Genomic DNA, 23,166 nt, shown 5'->3' on the forward strand with positions numbered 1-23,166 from the left:
TCTGAATATAAGATTTATAGGCGTTATCTGCACTATATTTAAGCTTTTTCTGAAAGCTTGAAATGATTTTAACTAAAAATATAGGTAAAAAGCCAACCGGGTGGTGGACACCTGTAACACCAGTACCTGGGAGGATGAGACAGAAGGATCACAGGTTCGCAGCCAGCCTCAGCTACTTAGTGAGGCCCTCCACAACTTAGTGAGACCCTGTTTCAAAATAAAGGACAAAAAAATCAGGCTGGGGGTGTAGCTCAGGGGTAGAATGCCCCTGGGTTCTATCTCCAGGACCACACACACACACACACACACACAAAAGGTAAAATAAAAATATTTCAGAAGATAATAATAAAATATAGGGGAGAAACATTAATTCTACCGTGAATAACCCTGAAATCTGATGAAAGACTTTTGCTTGTGGATTTGTTTTTTACCTTTTAAGTTCCAAGCTAGCGCTGGAAGACTGAAGAAATTCACTAGTAGAAACGGGGTCTCTGAAGTCTCCAATTACTGAAAGGACAATTCTACGCATGCTTCCATAAAAGAGCTGGACATCAGTAGGCCGCTGGGGAAGGTCGTACACTGAAAGAAGAACACACAAATCTTCTCATCAGCACAACGCAGAGCAGCAGACACACTGACACATGAACAGACACGCTGACAGACACACTGACATGCTGACAGACACGCTGACACACTGACTGACACGCTGACACGCTGACAGACACGCTGACAGACACAGAACACTGTTTCTCGGGCTGGGGTGGGCGAGACACTGCTGGCTGGCGTGAGCTGGAGGCAGCTCCAAGTCATGGCACCAGCTAGGATGCCCGCCCAATCTAAACCATCCTTGCCACACTTGAGCTCTGCGACCTCTGGCAAGGTCCTTAGCCACTCTTGGTTATCATCTGGAGCAACAAGCTATCCCAGGGCGCTGTGAGTCTTGATATAACAATGTTTGGAAGATATGACCCAACAAGCGTTTTTATAACAGCATCACAGCCAGGCATTTTTCCAGCCCCTGTGCATCAACAATTTCAGAACAACTCTTTGAGGGAGGGTTAATTTCCTCCAAGGTGAGGAACCTGAAGCTCCAACAGGTTCAGGATGCATAATACCTATATGAAAATGTCGCAGACATTAAATTTAGGCAAATCCAGAAACACTGTGTGTGCAATCCCCAATATCACAAAGTAAATAAATATATACATATAATACATACATGCACATCTGTAGGGCAAAGTTCTTAGCCAGGCATGGTGGCACACAGCTGCAATCCTAGTATGTGGGAGGCTGAGACAGGAGGATGACAAGTTCCTGGCCACCCTCAGCAATTTAAGAATGCCCTTTGCAACTTAGTGAGACCTTGTTTCAAAACTAGATAAAATAGGGCTGGGGGCCAGGTATAGTGGCACACACTTGTAATCCCAGGACTTGGGAGGCTGAGACAGGAAGATCGCACAGGTTTGAAGCCAGCCTCAGCTACTTAGTGAGGCTCTCAGCAACTTAGACCCTGTTTCCAAATAAAACACCTGGAGGTAGAAGATACCTGGGTTCCATCCCCGGTACCACACACACACACACACACACACACACACACACACACACACACACAAAATTAATTAATTAATTAAAATAAAATAGGGCTGCCGGGCATGGTGGCTCACACTTGTAATTCCCACGCTTGGCAGCAGAGACAGGAGGATCATGCAGATTCGAAGCCAGCCTCAGCTGGCTTAAGAGACCCTGTTTCCAAATAAAAATATAAAAAATAGGTGTCTGGGAGTGTAGCCCGGAGGCAGAAGGGTTTCCAGGAACCCCAGTACCACCATAAATAAATGAATAAATAAATAAATAAATAAATAAATAAATAAATAAATAAATAAATAAAATAGGGCCGAGGGAGGGTATTTCAAAGGTACAGTGTTCAGCTCCCAGCCCCCCCACACAAACGCCGAGCTCTGAAGCCGACCCCGTGACTGCCCTGCAGAGAGGAGAAGCGAGGGGCCACCACTGTACAGACTCGGCAGCAGGATGGCATGATGTGATCTATCCAAGTCGCACAGCGGAGCTGCGGCTCGAAGCTAGCCCAGCACCACATCCGAGGGACTCCCACCAAATGTGATGCAGACAGCACGGCAAACACCCAAAGACTGGAGACTGCGGGAATCTCACCTTCATCCACTAGGAGCTCGTCTTGAAAGGCTTCATCAAAATTCACAGTCTGCAGCACGCTGTGCTCTGGAAGGATCTGTCTTATGATCCCTGGGGTATGGGAGAGCGCTCTGAAGGCGAGATTTTTCATTCAAGTGACTTTATGTATAAAAGGACCTTAACTTGCTTTTCATTAACACATCTGGCGAACCCCACTAACTACACAGTGCATTAGCATATAGATCTTGTCTCTCAAGTCTAATAAAAGTACTGTTGAAGGAAAAGCCCGTCTGGGAAGTTCCCTTAAAAGTTACACATGGACCGGGCGTGGTGGGCACGCTTGTAATCCCAGTGCTTGGGAGGCTGAGACAGGAAGATCACGAGTTCACAGCCAGCCTCAGCTACTTAGTGAGGCCCTCTCCAACTTAGTGAGACCCTGTTTCAAAATAAATAAAAAATAGGACTAGGGGTGTAACTCAGAGGTAGAATGTCCATGGGTTCCAACCACAGTACTGAAGAAAAAAAAAAAGAAAAAGAAAGGAAAAAAAGTTATACACTGTAGTAAAAACATCGGCTTTGGTTAAATAGTAACATCAAAACAAAAGTCTCTACTATAGTAGAAAAGAAAAGTAAAATTGGGTACTTTTCAGGTCTTGATATTTTCATTATTTGTGATAATTTGATCATAGTTGGAAATTTGTCTCAAAAAACATGGTAAAAAATGATGATATATCAGAGAAAAATATTTAAATTATTACGCAACTATCTGTATCTGGCCTCTTCAGACAATCTCTGAGGTGAAAACTAAAATGTAAATTTCCCTCTGACTCAGATGTTCCAAAAACAAGGAAAATCTCATCGCTGTATGTTTTTGGCAAAGTAGAGTTCTGAAACAATACACCAATCTCTATCTACCACGAGAGAGAAAAAGAAACCCAAAACCTATCAAATGATTCCTCCGAACGTTAGTCTATCTATAAGCTGCTCAAGAAACAAAGCCAGGGCTGGGGACGCAGCTTAGTGATAGAAAGACTGCCTCGCAAACCCGGCATCTGAGGCCCTGGCTTCAGTCCCCAACACTGGAAAGGAAAAAAGAACAAGAACAAAAAGATGTATTTAGGCACGGGCACACACGCCTGCAATCCCAGTGCTCAGGAGGCTGAGACAGGATGATCACAGGTTGGAGGTCAGTCTCAGCAATTTAAAGAAACTCTCAGCAATTTAGCAAGACCCTGTTCCAAAATAAAAATAATAAAATTGGGATAAGGTTGTAGCTTGGAGATAGAATGTCCCTGCATTCAATCCCCTGTTAAAAAAAAAAAAATTAAAAAAAAAAAGTTTACAAGGAACAAAGCCATTTTCAAATGTGAGTTCTAACACCAGATTATCAAGTCATCATTAATTTCCTCTTTTGAAACATTCCTATAGGCCTTAACAAAGTAAAAACAACTTCCCAAATCTACACCTCAATAAGCCCGCCAGATGTCAGGGACAGAAAGGAGACTGCGCCCTCCACCTGCACTGGCGCTGATGGCTCCCCACCGCACAGGAGATGCCCCGAGCGCCACCCAGCCAGCATTGGTCGGTCTAGTCCAGGAAACTGGACTTCATTATGAAGACTCCAGAGTTTAAAACACGGATCGTAGCACAGGCTTAAGTCACATCTTGGTAACAGCCTAATGGCCACAGATCAGCATGTTAGATGAATCAAATTCTACAGAAGCACGTGCTTCAAGTAGAGAAGTGAATCAGCCCACGTCGCCAACTGGCACCCCTTCAAGCAGTTCACAGCCTTCCAGGCTGACTCCAAACTACTTTCAATAGTTGCTAAAGTCTTAGGAAGCAGGTGCACGATTGAGACCCTGGGTACGTGGTGGCACTGACACGGGACGCTCCGACTGTATGAAGGAGCAGTGGGACACGTGCCCGTGGAGGAAGGCGCACGGCGAGCAGGCAGCGCACCGCAGGCCCGCCTCCCAGCAGCTCATTAGACACTGAAGGGCATTCCAGAAGCTCCAAATCCCACTGCACTTAAGCCTTCATTATTCTGAGTAAATCCCAAGACTGTCTGAGAAGTCGCCTACCTTCGATACTGCTGTCTGGAAATTTCATCTCCACCAAAGAAGTAGATAGTCGAGAGTTCTGTCGCAGTTTTATAATCCTTCTTTCTGTCTGATGGATTATATATTAAAGTAACATCCTAATGCCAGGAAAAAACCAGAAGCAGTGAGTATTTTTCTTGAGTGATTCCGCTCTGAATGAACAGTCCTGTCAGCCCCAACATTCAACACGGAGCAAGCGCGTGGGGGGATTTCCACAGAGACTGGGCAAGCACTCTACATCCCTAACAAATAAGGGGTCACTTCTGGGCACAAGATATCTTAGTAGTGGGCTAAAAACAAACTCATGCTTCTTTTTTCTTTCTTTTCTTTCTTTTAGTATTGTAGGTTGAGCTCTGAGGAAGTTTACCTGTGAGCTATGCCCAGCCCTATTTTACTTTCTATTTTGAAACAGGATCTCAAGTCAGTAAGTTGCAGATGGCTAAGTAGCTGAGGCTGGCCTGGAACCTGTGATCCTCCTGTCTGAGCCTCCAAAGTACTGGGATTGCAGGCGTGCAGCACATCACTTTTCTCCATCAGAGATTTTTTTGTGTGGTACTGAGGATTGAATCTAGGAACATTCTACCTCCAAGCTACATCCCAGCCCTATTTTAATTCTTTATTTTGAAACAGGAGTTGCGGGGGTTCTCACCAAGTAGCTGAGGCTGGCCTTGAACCTGAAATTCTTTTTTTTTTTTTTTTTTTTTTTTGGTGGTACTGGGGGTGGAACCCAGGGGCTCTTTACCTCTGGGCTATACTCCCAGACCTACTCTGTATTTTATTTGGAAACAGGGTCTCACTAAGTTGCTGACAGCCTCACTAAGTAGCTGAGGCTGGCTTTGAACCTGTACGATCCTCCTGTCTCAGCCTCACAAGCGCGGGGATTACAAGCGTGCACCAGCACGCCCGGCTTGTAATCCTTTTTTCTCAGCCTCCCAAGTACTGGGATTATAAGCATGTGCCACCCCATGGCCCTATGGCAGAAATTTTTATACTTACTTCTTGTGTTCTTTCTTTGAGCACAAATTTATCTGGAAAGATCCTTAACACTTTAGGATCCAGCAAAACTTTTTTCTGAGAATCCTTAAATCCTACTGCTTTAACAAAAGCCGCTCGGGAGCCAGTGTTTCGGACAGAAAATACAATTTTGCTTTCTTTGCCAGGTACTAAGCCATTCACTGTTACCATGTAACTATCAGATAATTTCTTCACACCTTCCAAAATAAGGTTACTCGTTCCTCCATATCCAGACAAAGGTATCTAAAAGAATATACACAACCAAAATTATTTCGTGTAAGAGAGCAGAAGATTTAATTACAGTTAGAAGAAAATATAGAATAGTTTAATACAATTCCAATTTTTAATATTTGTATACTTGGGCTAATAGTTACTTCACTTTTAGTGGAGCATTTCCTGAAGACTTTGTTTTTTTGTTTTTGGTGGTGCTGGGCTCCTGGAAGCCTTCTACCTCCGGGCTACGCTCCCAGACCCATTTTATATATTTTTTTGGAAACAGGGTCTCTTACGCCAGCGCGGCTGGCTTCGAACCTGCGTGAGCCTCCTGTCTCCGCCTCCCAAGTGCAGGGATGACAAGCGTGCGCCACCACGCCCCACTGAAGACTTTTTTTAATTAATTAGTTTTTTTTTGGTTCTGGGGGTTGAGGCATTCTACCTCCAAACTACACCCCCCTGTCCATATTTACTTTTATCTTGAAACAGAGTCTTACATACCTTCCAAATTTCACTATTACACAAGTCAAGCTTAGATGATAGAGGACAATTAAAAAATTATTACAGCACCAGGCATGGTGGCGTTTACTTGTGATCCCAGCATTTGAGGCTGAGACAGGAGGTTCGCGGCCAGCCTCAGCCACTTAGTGAGGCCCTCTGCAACTCAGTGAGACCCTGTTTCCAAATAAAGAATAAAAAATAGGGCAGTGGTATAGCTTGGAGGTAGAATGCCCCTCGGTTCCATCCACAGTACTGCAAAGGTCTTAAGGTGAAACACAATATTTTAACTAACGTTGAGCCGACGGTGGTAAACTATGGAGTCAGAGTTGGGGAGTCGATTATCATACAATCGTCTTAGCATTCTGTGAGAAAACAGCAGCCACCTGCTCAGGACTCCCACTAGGACCCTGGTGCACTTACGAGGGCACCAAGCCCACCTGGGAAGTCGGGCCGACCTAGGCTGAGGCCGCAGTCATCATGCCCTCAAGAGTCTTCCTCGTCAGTGACTCAGCTGCTGGCCAGCAAGCATGGAGATGTACTCAGGACGGGTGACGGTCACGGCCCATTGTCCTCTGACAAACTCAGCTGACCTTGACACTAAATGAGCTCGTCAGAGAGCTGTGCAGCTGGTGCCTCAGAGCACGGTCGACAGGCAGGGCTCACCCTGAACAAGACTGGCTTTAAGATGGCCTCCTGCGTCTTCAAGCAAGCCTGCCCATTCGGGGCCAACACGCGGCCAGATACACTGGCCACCCATGCTTCACCGCAGCCCTCCTCTGGTGCCAGAAAACAGCACCAGCATTTCAGTGACGCCCCACCACGGGCAGCCGTGCAGTGAAGGTCCGTGCTGTTAGCAGCTCAAGTTTCACTTAACTCTCCTGCTCTGATTTTCTTTCCTCACTAATTTATCCCTTTTACCTCTAACTGCCCCGAATGTACTTCTACAGTGGCTTCAAATCCTTTTTAAAAATGATGCTGGGCCTGGGCTTGGTGGTGCACACCTGTAATCTCAGTACCTGGGGAAACTGAGACAGGAGGATGGCAGGCTGGAGGCCAGCATGCATAACTTAATGAGCCCTGGATTCAAATTTCTAAGAAAGGGTAGAGAAAGGCGTAGCTCAGTGGCAAAGGAAGGCATAGCTCAGTAGTAGAGTGTTACCTGGGTGCAATCACCATACCAAAAACTAAGAAAAGCCAAGCGTGGTGGCGCACCCTTGTAATCCCAGTACTTGGGAGGCTGAAACAGGAGGATCACAGGTTCACGGCCAGCCTCAGCTACTTAGTGAGGCCCTCTGCAACTTAGTGAGACCTTGTTCCAAAATAAAGAATGAAAAATCGGGCTGGGGTGTAGCTCTGAGGTATAATGTCCCTGGGTTCCATCCCCAGACCCGCAAAAAAAAAAAAAAAAAACCTAAAAAAAAATTATGTTGGGAATAAAATGTAACTTTTTTATCTCTTATCTTGGTATCCCTAGTATCTATAACATAAGAGAGTCTAGCAATTCCTATGAACAGATATTTGCTATGGTCTGAATGTGCACCCCAAATTCATATGTTGAAACTTAACTCAGTATGACAATATTAAGAGGTGATTTTTTTCTGGTAGTACTGGGGTTTGAACCCAGTGGGATTTTACAGCTTAGCTATACCCCCAGCCCTTTTATATTTTATTTTGAAGCAGGGTCTTGCTAAGTTACTGTGCACTGCCCTTCAATCTGCCATCCTCCTGTCCCAGCCTCCCAAGTGCTGGGATCTGGGGGCACACCACACCCCGCTGGAAGTAATTAGGCAGCCCACCCTTGTGACCGGCAGGAGGATGATGCAGGGCCGCTCGTAGCTCGGGAGAGCACTCGCTGGCATGTGTGAGGCCTGAGGGCGAGTTCAACCCCAGCACCTCAGAAAGCAAAAATAGCAGAGGATGCAGAGGGCCACCCTCCCTCCATGAGGGCAGCGGGAGGGGTCATCCTGCAGCCCAGCCGGCCCTCGACCTTGGACTTCCACCTCCAAACAGAAGCAATAATCTCTCTTCCTTACAACTCATCTAGTCTGTGCTATTTGCTCACAGGAGACCAAAGAGACAAAACCAGCATTTTTTGCTGAGTTGAAAAAATAAAATTTACTTAGAATATCAGTATCTTAAACAACTCTATCTGGGTATACCCAAAGGTATAGACTGAAAAGTGGGGTACATTTCAAATTTCTCAAACTATAATGAAACTTAAAAACACTGGTAGAGAATGTAGGATATTACAATGGCCGTGTGCACGCGAGTGACTGGGGATTGAACAGGGCATCCTACCTCCAGGCTGTGTCCCCAGCCCTACTTATTATTTTCACTTTTGAAACGGGGTCTCCCTAGGTTGCTGAGAGCCTGGATACCTTGCCAAGGCTGTCCCCAACCTGAAATCCTCCCGTTTCAGCCTCCAAGTACTAGAATTACAACGTGCCATCACATCCAAATCAATGGCTGCTTTTATACCTTGACAATTACTATTTAATTTGCTTATAAATCTAGACACTTATAGAAAGTACAGTATGTAATTTTCCAACGTTAAGCCACTAGTTGTATATTCTCATAAACTCCACAAAAGGAAAACAGCAATGAAATTAATTATCTTACCATGAATTTAATGCCAGGTTGCGATCGATTTCCAAGTTGTTTGATTTCTAGTTTAGCCAACATACAAGATAATCGAGTAGGTGCAAATAATACAGAAATTACAATGTCTTCTCTGGGATTAATTCTTATCTCACAGTTACTGGTCAATCGTTCTTCGGAGCCAAAAGTATTCTGAAGCTGTAATTTAAAATAATCACTGCATAAAACAAAACAGTGCAAATAAATCAACTACTAACATGAACTCTTGACAAAACAATCCATCTGGGAGCCAGGCATGGTAAGGCACACTTCAATCCCACAACCTGAGGAAGAATGCCTCTGGGTTCAAACGCAGCAGCTCACACACACACTGCGTTGGCCTACATATGTGAGTGTTCTGGACCCAGATAAAACACTAGATGGAGCCCAAGACCGCGCACCCCACAAACCTGAAAGCAGTCCTGATCCTGCCCTTTAATAAGCAGTCGCAGGTGCTGGGTTGCAGACGTGGAATTACTTCTTAAAGCGAGTTTCTGAAGCCTAGAAATAATTACACATTTTAATTGCCTTCTTCCGTGGATACTGCCTCAATTACCTAAATAAAGCCAATTAAACCAATCACACTGTCTAGAGATGGAGTGACATGACATCTTCGCAGGCCAGAATCACTGCTCATAGTCCTGGAACTCTACTTTCTGATAATGTGAAGGCCCAAGACCCTCCTTATCAAAGAAAACCTCTTTGGCTTACTCGCTCTCCAACTGCAGAACCTCAGCGGGCTTAGTCTTTATCATAGAAAGCATCACTCAGTGAAACTACTTAAAGAGATTCAATGCACAGTCCCACCACTCGGGAGGCTGAGACCCGAGGATCGCGGTTCACAGACAGCCTCAGCTACTTAGTAAGGCCCTCCGCAGCTCAGCGAGACCCTGTTTCAAAATAAAGAATAAAACATGGGGCAGGGGGTGTAGCTTGGAGGTCAAATGTCTCTGGGTTCCATCCCCAGAAACCCCCTAAAAAAAAGAAGTAATGCATTAACCCTACTCCTGAATAGTCATAATACAAGGATACAGGAACAGTGGCCGCTGGTGGTAGAGAAACTTTCATCTTTAGAACTATGTGAGCGCCCTCTTCGCTGGAGAACAGGAATGCGTGGGGCAAAACCCTCCTCAACTCCAAAAGTGAAGACAGCCATCGGTCATGTGAGCTGTAGCCTATGCCTCATCTGCTGGTGTCAGAGGGAGTGCCGAGGCTCTGGCTATGACCATCACAGCCACACTGGCTGGAAAAATATGGCATTAAGGAAAACTTTAAGTTTTATTATTTTTTCTTTTTTTTTTGCGGGTTTGGGGATGGAACCCAGGGGCATTTGACCTTTGAGCTACACCCCCTGCCCTATTTTTTATTCTTTATTTTGAAAAAGTGTCTCACTGAGTTGCAGAGGGCCTAAGTAGAGATCCTCCAGTCTCAGCCTCCCGAATGCTGGGATTACAAGCGTGCACCACCACATTCGGCTAATTTTTATATTTTAAAGAAACGTGTTTTTTCTTTTAAGAAGAGTCATCAGTAATCCCAGTACTTGGGAGGTTGAGACAGGATGATCACAAATTCAAGGCCAGCCTCAGCAACCTACAAGACCCTCAGCAACGTAAGAAACCCTTAAGACCCTTTGAGATCCGTGCTTCAAAATAAAAATATATTTAAAAGGGCTGAGAGGTAAAAGAGCCCTGGGTTCAATCCCCAATAGTTATGAGCTGAGGGAAAGAGAACTGGTTTCTAGTTTAAAAAGATTCTACACAAACAAAAAGGATTAACATCCCTATTCTTTCAAAACCGACAATATATAAGCACGCCTTCAGGGGCTGCTGCCTCTCGCTTCCCCAACAGAAGTCATTTCTCAAGTGACTCATTTCCCTCTTTTCCTAAACTGCTACTGGGACAAGACAAGGCCCTGACAACCGCAGGAACCTTCAAGCAGGTGGCTGAATTCTCTAAGTACAGAGGCTCCATTCAATACTTTTAATGGAGCCCAGGGGCATTCGACCTCTTTTTGTATTCTTTATTTGGAAACAAAGTCTCACTGAGTTGCAGAGGGCCTCACTAGGTAGTGAGGCCAAGAACTGCGATCCTCTTGTCTCAGCCTCCCGAATGCTGGGATTACAAGTGTGCACAACCACGCCCGGCTCAAAAGTGTGGTTTTTAAGAAGTAATTTCTTCACACCTGTAGTATAGATTCAGCCCAGGTGCTACTTCTCTCTCAGGTACCACAGAAATATGGGAAAAACGTTTAGGAAAAGAACAAAAGTAAAAAATATGAAATAATAAACATTCCTATTCACCCAGGTTGGTAATCAGAAGCATTTATGTACTGATTTGAGGACTATATTGCTAAGCTTCTAAAGCAAAAAAATATTAATATACAATAAATTAAAGGACTATATGTTATATATAAATTAATCTTATTGCCGGGCGTTGCGGTGCACACTTGTAATCCCAGCATTTGGGAGGCTGAGACGAGGATCCGAGTTTGCAAACAGCCTCAGCTACTTAGTGAGGACCTTTGCAACTCCGTGAGACCTGTTTCAAAAAAGAATATAAAGAATAAAAAATAGGGCTGGGGGTATAGCTCAGAAGTACAATGCCCCTGGGTTCCATCCCCAGTAGCTAAAAAAATTAACCTTATTATAACAGTCTGCAAAGAACTCACTAAAAAGCCTAAGACTGAAATTTATTTATTTGAGGTACATTTTAATAAAAGGAAAAATTTTTTTAATACTGGGGATTGAACCCAGGGGTGTTCTACCACTGAAGTATATCCCCAGCTGTTATTTTTTTGTTTTGAGACAAGGTCTTCCTAAGTTGCCCCAGGCTGGCCTTAAACTTGGAATTCTGCTACCTCAGTCTCCCAAGGAACTAAAATAACAGGCACATGCCACAGGGTCTGGCAAAAGTGAAAAAAATTTTAGCTGGGCGTGGTGGTGCACGCTTGTAATCCCAGCAATTTGGGTAGCTGAGACAGGAGGATCGCGGTTTGCAGACAGCCTCACCTACTTACCGAGGCCCTCTGCAACTCAGTGAGACCCAGTTTCAAAATAAAGAATAAAATAGCCAGGCGTGGTGGCACATGCTTGTAATCCCCGCGCTTGAGAGGCTGAGACAGGAGGATCACATGGGTTCGAAGCCAGCCTCAGCTACTTAGTGAGGCTCTCAGCAACTTAAGTGAGACCCTGTTTCCAAATAAAATATATTTTTAAAAAAAGGTCTGGGAGTATAGCCTGGAGGTAGAAAGCCTCTGGGTTCCACCCCCAGTACCACCAAAAAAAAATAAAGAAAGAAAGAATAAAAAAAAAAAAAAAAAAACAGGCAGGGGGTGTAGCTCAGAGGTTGAATGCCCCTGGGTTCCATCCCCAGACCCGAAAAAAAAAAATTTAAGTGAAAAAAATTTTAATTAAAAGATTAAAATGCAGCCGGGCGTGGTGGCGCACTCTTGTAATCCCAGCATTCAGGAGGCTGAGACCTGGGGGGTCGCGGTTAGAGGACAGCCTCAGCTACTTAGTGAGGCCCTCTGCAACTCAGTGAGACCCGGTTTCAAAATAAAGAATAAAAAACAGGGCAGGGGGTGTAGCTCGGAGGTCAAATGCTCCTAAGTTCCATCCCCAGACCCGCAAAAATAATAAATAAATAAATAAATAAATAAATAATTAAAATGCGGCCAGGCGCAGTGGTGCACACTTGTAATCCCCGTGCTTGGGAGGCAGAGACAGGAGGATTGTGCAGGTTCAAAGCCAGCTGTGCTGGCTTAGGTGACCCTGTTTCCAAAAATAAAAAAGTATAAAGTAGGTCTGGGAGTGTAGCCCAGAGGTAGAAGGGCTTCCAGGAACCCCAGTACCACCACCAAAAAATAATAATAATAATTAATTAATTAAATAAATAAATAAAACGCGCCGGGCGTGGTGACGCACACTTGTAATCCCAGCATTTGTAAGTCTGAAATAGGAGGACTGTGGTTTGTGGTCAGCCTCACTACTTTGTGAGGTCCTTTGCAACTCAATGAGACCATTTCAAAATAAATAATAAAAAATAGGGCTGGGGGTGTAGCTTGGAGGTGGAATGGCCCTGGGTTCCATCACCAGTACCGTTAAAAAAAATGAATTAAAATTCACAGCCAGGTGTAGTGGCACACACCTGTAAGCCCAGTACTTGGGAGACAGGCAGGAGAATCCCAGGTTTAAGGACAGCTTCAGCAACTTAGAAGACTCTGAGTGACCTGGCAAGACCCTTTTCTAAACCAAAAAATAAAAAGCGCTAACGTAACTTGGAGAGAGAACTTCCCCAGGTTCAATCCCTAGTACTACAAAAAAGTTAAAGAACAGATTAAAATTCACATCCAGGTATGGAGGTGCACACCTGTAACCCCAGTATTCAGAGTCCTTGGGAAGCTCAGGCAGGAGGATCTCAGGTAGGAGGTTAGCCTCAGCAACTCAGCGAGACCCAGTTTCTAATTTTTTTTTTTTTTTTTTTTGCAGTATTGGGAATGGAGCCCAGGGGCATTTTACCTCCGAGCTACATCCCCGACCCTATTTTTATTCTTTTTTCTGAAACAGGGTCTCACTGGGTTGCGAAGGGCCTCACTAAGTAGCTGAGGCTTGCAGCGAACAGTGATCCTCCAGTCTCAGCCTCCCAAATGCTGGGATGACAAGCGTGCGCCACCACGCCCTGCTGACCCAGTCTCTAAATAAGGGCTGGGAGTGTGGCTCAGAGGTAGAATGCTTCCCACCACACACACACACACACACACACACACACACACACACACACACACACACACAAACACACCCCTAGAAGATTACGTGAACATAAGATGGCTTTATCTCAACTCTAAAAAATATAACATGGTCATGATTAACCCCAGAGAAACTTAGTGCAGGCAGGCAGACAGGACCCCAGCCAGGCCACGGAGCACTCACTGTGTTCTGCCGAGAGGGACACCGCCCCAGGTCAGAAACTGCTTGTTGGACAAGATCAACGGAACGTCTGGGCGGCAGGGTCCGGGTGGCAGAGGCGCCCTTCCTGAGGAAACCTCACCCTTCAACACTACTTCATACTGAGGTCCGAGCGGCTGCACAAATATTCTCAAGATCCTAACAAAGAGAAACCTAAGTCAAGCGTTCTGCACTGAATTCTGGAACTACTCCTACGTGCGTCCTTTGTCCAACAGACTGAGCTAGTCATGAAGCACCTGCCCAGGGAGACAATGAGGTCACGGGACAGAGTGGGCGGCTGCCCGACAGGGAGTGGCCAGGGCTGAGGGCAAGAGCACAGGCACAAGCGTGCACGTGGGTGAGCACCGCCAGACGTCCTCTCCCACGGGCGCCCCCGGCTCAGGTCTGGAGGCATCAGGGCCAAGTTCCTCCCCAAGGTGAGCCTCTAAGCGAGGCTTCCACACCAAGTCCACGTTTGAATGACAAGGGTGTGGGACTGTATGTTGATTTGCACTTAAGATTCAGGTACCAAAAGGTGACGGGCCTAGAAGTGGGATGCGAGCGGGAGGGAGGGAGGGAGCGGGATGAGAGAACAGGTGTGCATTGGTGCGGGACTCGGGGCGCTCCACGTCCCAACCGCTGCCCAGCCCTTTTTTGGATTTTGTTTTGAAACGAGGTCGCACTAGATTCATGAGTCTCGCTAAATTGCTGGGGCTGGCTTTGAACTCGAGATTCTCCTGTCTCAGGCTCCCAAGTCCTGGGATTATAGGCATGCGCCACCAGGCCTGTTTAAGAGTCTTAAACTAACAAATGACAGGGTCAACTAAAGGTTTCCTGGGAGAAAGAAAAAAAGTGAGAAACATCAAAATCGATGTTTTATTACTTTTGACATAATATACTTGAGAATAGCGATTTCTTCATTTCTATTCAGCTGGTTTACAAGGAGATTTTTAGTAATAAAAAAGAACATCTCAGGCCAAATGAAGAGGTTACGCCGAACCCTGCCCGCACCGGGGATGTACAATGAGAGTGACTGTGCCACGCAGCGGCGTGCGAGCAGCAATCTGAGTAAGGGTGCGTGCGACACGCCACGTTACCTTTCCTCACAGGCGCCGCGGTCCTTGGGCGTAAATGAAACGACAACTTCTTGCTCTTCTCCAGGCCTAAGGAACAGAGTCTCTGGATCCACTGAAAAGTGACTTCCTTGTTCTGGGACCTAAACAATGTCACAGTCACTCTACGCCGCCCCCCTCCGGAACGCGGCTCTCCCTAGAGCGCCTGTCCGCACCATCGGGCTACTGTCTTCCTGCTGCCTTGGCTGCCGCCGACTCACTCGTCACACACGCTCTTGGAAAGGATGTCTTCCTCCTCCTCCCTCCAAAGCACACCAAGCTCCTCTCCATCTCCTACTCCCAGTCACCAGCACTCACGCACTCATGAGTCTCAGATATATTACATACAGCTGGGCATGGTAGTGCATACCTGTAATCCCAGCATTTGGGAGGCTGAGACAGGAGGATCGCGGTTCAAAGACAGCCTCAGCTATTTAGTGAGGCCCTTTGCAACTCAGTGAGACCATTTCAAAATAAAGAATAAAACATAGGGCAGGGGTATAGCTCGGAGGTAGAAGGGCTCTGGGCTCCACCCCCAGCACCACAATAACCCCCAGGCCTCACGACACTGCGGTCTCCCTAGCCTGGCGCTCAGCGCACTCACGTGGCGCAGCGCAGCAGTCTTCAGGAGACGGGGAGACGCGTTTACCTGGATGTCCAAGTAAACGTCGATATTCCCAGCATTTTTCAAAGGCAAGTGCTGCTTCGCTGAGGAATTCACACTGGCCGACAAGTGCACGGTCTGGAGGATTGGGCCAAACACACACACTAAGAACTCGGACACGAATCAAGTGAGACCAGCGCGACCAGAGCACAGGGCAAGAGCCACAGTACCTGCAAGTGCCTGGGCGCGTGGATCCGAGCTATCCCCGCACGAGCGCGGAGACCCACGCTTCCAAGAACGGGCGTGGGGTTAGGGCTGTCCACTTCGACGTCCACTCGTGCCAAGAACTCTTCTGCCAAGTCTAGGTCTGCTACGGAAGTTCATTGTGTTAGTTCAGAGCCCACAGAGCTTTCAGTCTTAAGTGTCATCACTACATCCAACGTCATGTCCTGAGGGCCACAGGACAATCTAGGCAAGGGGAGTTCTAAAGGAGTGGACACGTGTGGCGTGGAGGCCGAGAGCAGAGAGCGCCCCGGCAGGCCGGCACGGCCTGGCCTCCGCGCCCGCACGCCCACCCAAGGGGCCGCGCCTCTGCCCTCTTCTATAATGGGAGGCGCTGAGCAAATTGCTCCACCTGGCACTTTTAGTGAAAGAGGAAATGAGCTTTAAATTTAGTTTATTTAGCTATGGAGTAAAGTGACTCCTATAAAATGTAAACACAATACCTGAAGAAGCAATTAGTTTCTTGGGACTGTGGAAAAGAACCCAAATTATCAGAAATTCTGGATCCTACAAAATTGAAAAAAATATTTAATATATACTGGTCTTATAATTGAAATCTTACTGCAAGAAAAGCCACTGGGAAGCGTAACTTCCTCTTTAATTCCAAGCCAGGTCTCCAGCCCACCCAGCCTACCTGCCCATCGAGACTGGCAGGCATCACGTGGCTGACCACGGACGGGGCTGACACCGGCGTAATCACATCCGCGTAGGGAGCAGCTTCCAGAGAGACACCCACGGGCTCCTTGGAAAGCGCGAAGCACCGCCAGGCAGAGGCGCTCTGTTCAAATACACAGTCAGCTTCAGGAACGCCCAGGCTTTACGCAAAACCCTTAATGACATAATTCACTCTCCCAAGGAAAATGAACCAAGAATACTAGCCATGTCCACAATCCCAACCAGACCACAGCCCTCCGTAGCCGACCTTTCTCCACGTCAGCACTTACAGCATTGATGACCAGTCTGACTGGCACAGCGGCACGCGTTCGGTTGATCAGTTTTAGCGGGAGAGCCTTCCAGCCTCCGTAAGTCAAGTCGCCGAAATCAAGAACGCCTTTCTTTTCTGTTTGTACCTAAGGATGAAAAAAGGACTCATCTACTGAAAAGCAACATGTTAATAAAAATCACAGATCTCTTCTGGCCACAAATTAAGAGTCAGCATTAAAGGTACATGTAGACTTAAGTTTTCCCCAGGCTATTTCATAATTGCTTATTTTCTACAAAACCAAATATTAAATTCTTCTTTTGAGGTAGCCTATACCCAAACAGACCACAGAATAAAGCTGTATTTTAGCTGCTGCTATTCTGAAAAGACTATTAGCTCTAAAGGGTTTTTTTGTGTGTGTGTAGTACTGGGGATAGAACCCAGGGGCCTTCTACCTCCTGGCTACAACCCCAACCCTACTATATTTTTTATTTGGAAACAAGTCTCACTAAGTTTTGGAGAGTCTCACAAGCTGCTGAGGCTGGCCACGAACCTGCAATCCTCCTGTCTCAGCCCCCCAAGCACTGGGATGACAAGCGTGTGCCACCACGCCCAGCTAAGATTTCTAAACGACTGATGCCGAGCTGAACCGCCACCATTGCCGCCACCCCCATGTAGTGCTCTGGGCGGGACTCAGCCCTGGAGAGTACTTCAAAACCACGATGTTGAGCCAGCATGCAGCCAGCGCACATACTCCAATGAGGGCTCTTCATTCCAGTCTGGCTAAACTGAATTTGTTCTGCTACCAGAAAATAGGTGATAGTGGAACTGTTTCTAGCCAGCAAGGAATCTTCAGGCACAGAAAAGCAAGGGAAGAGCTGGGTATGGCGGTGCACTCCTGTAATCCTAGTACTTGGGAGGCTGACACAGGAGGATCGCAGTTCACGGACAGCCTCAGCTATTCAAGGTCTGCAACTCAGTGAGACCCTGTTTCAAAATAAAAAATTGGGCTGGGGTGTAGCTTAGAGGTAAAATGCTCCTAGGTTCCATCCCCAGTACCGCAAATAAAATAAAATAAAATAAAATAAAAAAGATAGGGCTGGGGGAGCCAAGCATGGTGGTGCATACCTGTAATCCCAGTACTTAGGAGGACCACAGGTTCAAAGCCAGCCTCAACAACTTAGCGAGACTCTCAGTAACCCAGTGAGACTCTGTTTCAAACTAAAAAATAAAATAGGGCTGGGGGAATGTAGCTCAGAAGCAGAATACCCCTGGGTTCAATTCCTAGAACCAGGAAAAAAAGGAATAGGGCTGGTGTATACCCTGGAGGTAGAAAGGCTCTGAATTCACCTCTAGTGTGGAAGGGAGGGAGAGGAAGAATATGAACCAGTCATACTTTCTTAAGTGTATGTCTAGTTATATAATAGAAATCAATGGGAAAATATGGTTTAATGTTACCCTCTGCTTTATCAATTTATGAATAGGAAGCTAGTAGGAACTAACATTTAGCTCAAAACAAACTATGTGGTGTATTTGCCCAAAGTCGTTTCCTAACATTACTTCCGAGGCTAAAGACCTTCACTCAGACTCCGGGAACGGCGGACACACTGACGGCCAGTCACCTCTATGACGGGGGTCTCAGCCACGGCTGTGAGGGCGACTCTGCTCGCCAGGGCTTCTGCCTGCATGACGGTCTCGGCGGCTGCAGAGAACGGCCAGGAAGCCACACGGAGTGTACATCGGAAGACCCCGGGATCGGATGGTATGAAGAGCACCTTTATCTCTTCTGAGGCATGAGGTCTCACAATGACTTTATTTTTGAAAACTAGACAAGGATATGTTGAAAGGTCCACCTTCAAGAAAAAGCCACACGGTTACTCAGAACTGGCTTTGCACGAAACCAAGCCGACTCATCTAGTTTAGGAGCCCAGTCCCGAGTTACTCAAAACACCCAGTGTAGATGATGACCTCTTCAGAAACACACCTTGCAACCCTTCACCTGCAAACACTAGTCAGCCCGCTTCCTGCACTGCACTGCTCTCCCTGCAGGAGGACCGGGTCCCAGCAGGCAGCCACCTAGACCCTCCCTTCATTGAAGGGTGCTAAGAAGGCAGCACTTCCCGGCAGCACTTCCCAGCCCTGACCCTCCCTGGGCTGCTTCTGCCTCTCGTCAATCCCCATGCTGTGACTGGGGTCCCCTGGAGGGGGGACGACCTTCCCCTTCGCCACATCAAATCCAAATTTCACACCTACAGTCACACCCGCCTTTCCCTACCCACAGATCTGAAAGCAGAGACAAAACAGGACAGAGGCACGTGAAAGGAGGAGGGAGGTGGAGCCAGCTCCGGCGCCACTTCCCGCCACTTCCCTCCCCGCATCAGAAGGGCACCTGGTGAAGAGATGGACAGTCTCACAAAAAGAGCTGCACCTGACTATGAGACCTGGCCACAGAGCTTGCGACAAAACTATTTCCAGGTACCTCAAAAATGACTTAAACAAAAGAGCAGATTCGTCAAAAATACTCCCCTTACTAAATGAGGGCACAGACCCCAAGAGTAACTTGGTTTTTTGTTTTTGTTTTGATAGGTAGTAACTTATATTCAATCACCTTTAGCAAAACCAACAGAAACTCAAAATATCTAGTGATTAAAATAAAAGTGCTATGGGAAATTGTCACTTTTATAAATAAGTGATAAAGCATATTAAAAAAGATTAGTAACTGATGGACCATGGTGAAAAAGTCATCTTCAGATCTCCCTTCTCAGGCTGTGAGTACTAAAAAGGAAGGCTGAAACACAGCACTCTCCAATGAGTGTGAGGGGTCAGGGGTGGACACTATAGAAAGCGAGTGTGGCAGGCCTGGGACAGGCACGGGTCCGGGCACTCCATCCCACTGCCCCTGGCGTGGGAAGCAGCCTCGCAGGAGCTCACCTTCTCGCCATTGATGCTGACGCTGACAAGCCCAACGCTGACCTGCAGCCAGCGGCCAGTGGGGTTGAGGACGCTGAGGTGGGTCTGGGAGGCGATGCCCACGCAGCAGGCGTGAGGGAACTTCAGCTCCTCGGGCACTCGGGCGCCCCCTGCAGGAGAGTAAGTCAAAGTGCAAACGACATCAGACACCAGAGTAACAGGGATAATGGAAGTTATCAGCAAGGCTTACCTGGGTGTAGCAGGTGGGCCAAATGCACAACCCTAGACATGGCGCAGGCCTCAGTGCCGGCCGGCTAACCACTTCTCCCTGCTCTACCCAGCCTAGAGGAGGATTCTGAACTGAGCCAGCTCACAACACACCACCAAGCAACTCCCTGGTGCTATTCCCAGCTGGCCATCCATCAGCTTCTCAGATCACAAGCTGCTAAGCTACGAAAGCGCAGAAGCTGCAGTGTCGCGGCTGCAGCCTGTTTGGGCTGGGGGGCCGTCCCCGCTCTCCCTCAACCCCGTGCAGACAGCCTGCAGGCAGATGAAGAGTCACTCCAGGGGCGCACACTGTGTCACAGGGTGCAGCGCCCAGCTCTGCGGCAGGCGACTGTCAACGAGGAGTGGCCAGCTCCCGGGTGAGGGAGGGACACCATGCTTGCTGGGACTGCCCAGCGAAAGAGCAAACGCCAAATGCAGGGCCGAGGAATGGGTGGCAGACGACGACTTGGGCGTGCCCTGGCAGGGCTCAGCGCGGGCCCAGGCAGCTGCAGGGACCCCAGACAGCCACTCTGGAGCGCTCAGACAGGACAAAGAAAGGACCTGTAGAAAACTAAGGCCAAAGCCGGGTGTGGTGGCGCACGCTTGTAATCCCAGAGCTTGGGAGGCTGAGACAGGAGGATCGCACAGGTTCAAAGCCAGCCTCAGCTACTGAGTGAGGCTCTCAGCAACTTAGTGAGACCCTGTTTCCAAATAAAATATAAAATAGGTCTGGGAGTATAGCCCGGAGGTAGAAATCCTCTGGGTTCCACCCCCAGTCCCAAAAAATAAAATATAAAAAATAAATAAGGCAGGGGGTGTAGCTCAGAGGTCAAATGCCCCTGGGTTCCATCCCCACACCCGCAAAAAAAAAAAAGAAAGAAAACTAAGGCCAACTACTTTGTTTTAAATGGACTAGCTTTAGGATCCCACTGCAGAAAGCCCACCCGCTGAACAGCAAGCTCCAACAGAGGAAACGGGAAGAAAAAGCATCTCAACCAGACCTGCCATCTCTGAGTCCCAGGGCTCAGCGCTGCAGCCCGCATCCAGCGGCGGCACAGGAGGGGGCCGGGCGGCGCTGAGCAGGGTGTGGTGCAAGGCGGTGGGACACTGGTCGCAGAGGGAGGAGGGCGCCAGCAGCCGGCTCACGCCCGCGGCCACGGCGTTCTGAGCATGCTCTCTCACCACGCCAGGGTAGGCGCAGCAGCTGGAGAAGCCACAGGCCAAGGCGCTTCCGGCATGGAGCTGTGTCAAGGCAGGGAGTGCGCCCACAAACTGTGGGCCCAAGGGAGCTGTGCCAAGAGGAGGTCCGTGCCAGAGCGCGGGGTGCACGGGGGCAGCAAAGCCCCCAGCAGGGACCCGGGCGGCAGGGCCATGCTGGCTCCTGGTGGCGCCACGATTAGGAATCTGGTCACCACACTCGCTGCTGCCCACAGCTGAAGTCTCTTTCAAAGCTCTCCTCTGACCTTCATCTGAAGACGTCTGGCCCGATTCTGGGGGGTGTGGTGCAGGCAAGCCCAACGGAGGGCTCGGCCCTGCCTGGCTCAGGAGGCGCCGACTGAGCAGGTCCAGCTCGCTGGGGCCTGACGTCCAGTCTCCATCCTGGGTTCCCAGCGTTGCTCCACTCTGCAAGGAAGGGTCTCGACTTGCAAAGTCAGCTGCGCCCTCAGGTCTGCTGCTCACAGAAGTAGTTCCAGACACGCTCCTCCTGGCACACGTGTGGGTCAAGGTAGGTGGCAGCGCTCCTTTCCCTCTGCTCGGAAGTGGAATGGCGTCTCTCAGCTTCTCTGCACCCGGGTCCTCTGAAGGAGTCGGACTGGCTCGGATAATTGTGGTGCTCAGCTCGCTGGTGACGTCACTCTGTGGGTGACAAAATAATTCTTAGAAGAATCCACAGGTAAACTCAATTTTCATACTGGGGATTGACCCCAGGGGCATTTCACTTCCAAGCTATACTCCCAGCCCTATTTGATTTGATTTGAAACAGGGCCTTCCTGCCAGGCGTGGTGGCACACGCTTGTAATCCCTGCGCTTGGGAGGCGGAAACAGGAGGATCGTGCTGGTTCGGAGCCAGCCTCGCTGGCTTAAGAGACCCTGTTTCCAAATAAAAAAATATAAAATAGGTCTGGGAGTGTAGCCCGGAGGTAGAAGGGCTTCCAGGAACCCCAGTACCACCAAAAAAAAGAAAAAGAAAAAAAGAAACAGGGCCTTCCTAAGCTGCAGAAGGCGTAAGTTTCTGAGGCTGGACACTGGGATTACAGTGTGTACCACCCACCGTACCCAACCTGATGAACTGAATTTAACAAATTCAAACTATGCAGTCATAATCTCAAGTAGTATAATAGAGGAATCCATAATACATTGTCCCTCTGAAAAGAATGGGTTTAGCCAGGTGTGGTGGCACACGCTTGTAATCCCAGCATTTGGGAGGCTGAGATAGAAGGATGGCAGATCACATAGTCTCAGCTACTTAGTGAAGCCCTCCGCAACTCAGATCCTGTCTCAAAATAAAGAATTAAAAAAATAGGGCTTGGAGTGTAGCTAGGAGGTAGAATACCCCTGGGTTCCATCTCTAGTACGGCCAAAAGAAAAGGATGGGTTTACACAAAGATAAGCCATTGCCAGCTGTGAAATGCAGGCTTGCATAAGAAAATGCATCCTTGCATTATAAAAGTGTAATATGAGAAAAATAAACAGGCAACATACATCAATTATACCTGAAAAACTTACATAGATAAAAGACCAGAGTGCAAGGGTTTTGTTTGTTGTGGTACTCGGGGGTTAAACTATATGCCCAGCTGCAGAGAGAGTGAGAGAGAGAGAGAGTGTGTGTGTGTGTGTGTGTACACGTATGTATGTACTGGGCATTGAAGCCAGGGGTGTTCTAGCTTCAAGCTACACCCCAGCCCTTCTGAAGTTTTGAAACGACCTCAGCAGGTGGCTCAAGTTGAACTCTGGAAGCCCCATACTCCTTTCTCGAACCAAGTGCTGGGATGCAGGCCGAGTCACCAGGCACCATGCCGACTCCTCAGCCCTTTTGTTTTTATCTTGAGACAGAATCTCACTAAATTCTCTACATGCTGGCTGCAGCTGAGGGTCTGCCTGCTTCAGCCTCCTGAGTGGCTGCGAGTGTTGGTGTGTGCCCAGCAAATTCAGGAACTTTTTGCAAATTCAGGGCTTGCTTCTGTAAGGTTTATAATCAAAACCTAAACAAATGAGTAGGGAAGGAATAGGGGGCACGGGGTGGGGGGTGGCGAGCTGTGAAGGGAGGCAGGGCCTACAGAGCCTGCTCCTGGGTCCCCGTCTGTCCACGGCGTGCCCACAGTGTCTGGCAGTGCTGGAAGGGCTGAAGATGCGTGCACGGGATGCCGGAGCTCAACCTCGTGCCGCGTCTAGACGTGGGTGTGTGGTCCAGCCCCATGAATGCTCTCATACGCGTTTCTTTAGAATAGGTGGGCAGGGGCCAGCTGGGATCGACACAGAGCATACTTAACCTGCTGATCATTTCTGG

General features: G+C 48.0%; 1 protein-coding gene across 1 annotated transcript in view; it reads right to left on the bottom strand.

The window, feature by feature from the left end:
* The window catches only part of CEP192 (centrosomal protein 192), a gene marked incomplete at both ends in the record, with an annotated part of 70,228 nt that overhangs the window by 15,240 nt on the left and 31,822 nt on the right, over positions 1-23,166 (bottom strand). Inside the window, 17 exons of the mRNA XM_080714741.1 lie at positions 432-579; positions 2,173-2,282; positions 4,236-4,351; positions 5,250-5,510; positions 8,601-8,777; positions 9,029-9,119; positions 13,547-13,720; positions 14,659-14,777; positions 15,323-15,415; positions 15,508-15,647; positions 16,003-16,066; positions 16,194-16,337; positions 16,504-16,629; positions 18,104-18,334; positions 19,413-19,561; positions 19,967-20,164; positions 20,660-21,515. Of these exons, the coding sequence (XP_080570867.1) occupies positions 432-579; positions 2,173-2,282; positions 4,236-4,351; positions 5,250-5,510; positions 8,601-8,777; positions 9,029-9,119; positions 13,547-13,720; positions 14,659-14,777; positions 15,323-15,415; positions 15,508-15,647; positions 16,003-16,066; positions 16,194-16,337; positions 16,504-16,629; positions 18,104-18,334; positions 19,413-19,561; positions 19,967-20,164; positions 20,660-21,515 (3,197 nt within the window). The remainder of the gene's footprint in view (positions 1-431; positions 580-2,172; positions 2,283-4,235; positions 4,352-5,249; positions 5,511-8,600; positions 8,778-9,028; positions 9,120-13,546; positions 13,721-14,658; positions 14,778-15,322; positions 15,416-15,507; positions 15,648-16,002; positions 16,067-16,193; positions 16,338-16,503; positions 16,630-18,103; positions 18,335-19,412; positions 19,562-19,966; positions 20,165-20,659; positions 21,516-23,166) is intronic.

The sequence above is a fragment of the Muscardinus avellanarius genome (assembly GCF_963383645.1).
Source record: "Muscardinus avellanarius genome assembly, chromosome: 17".
NCBI lineage: Eukaryota > Metazoa > Chordata > Mammalia > Rodentia > Gliridae > Muscardinus > Muscardinus avellanarius.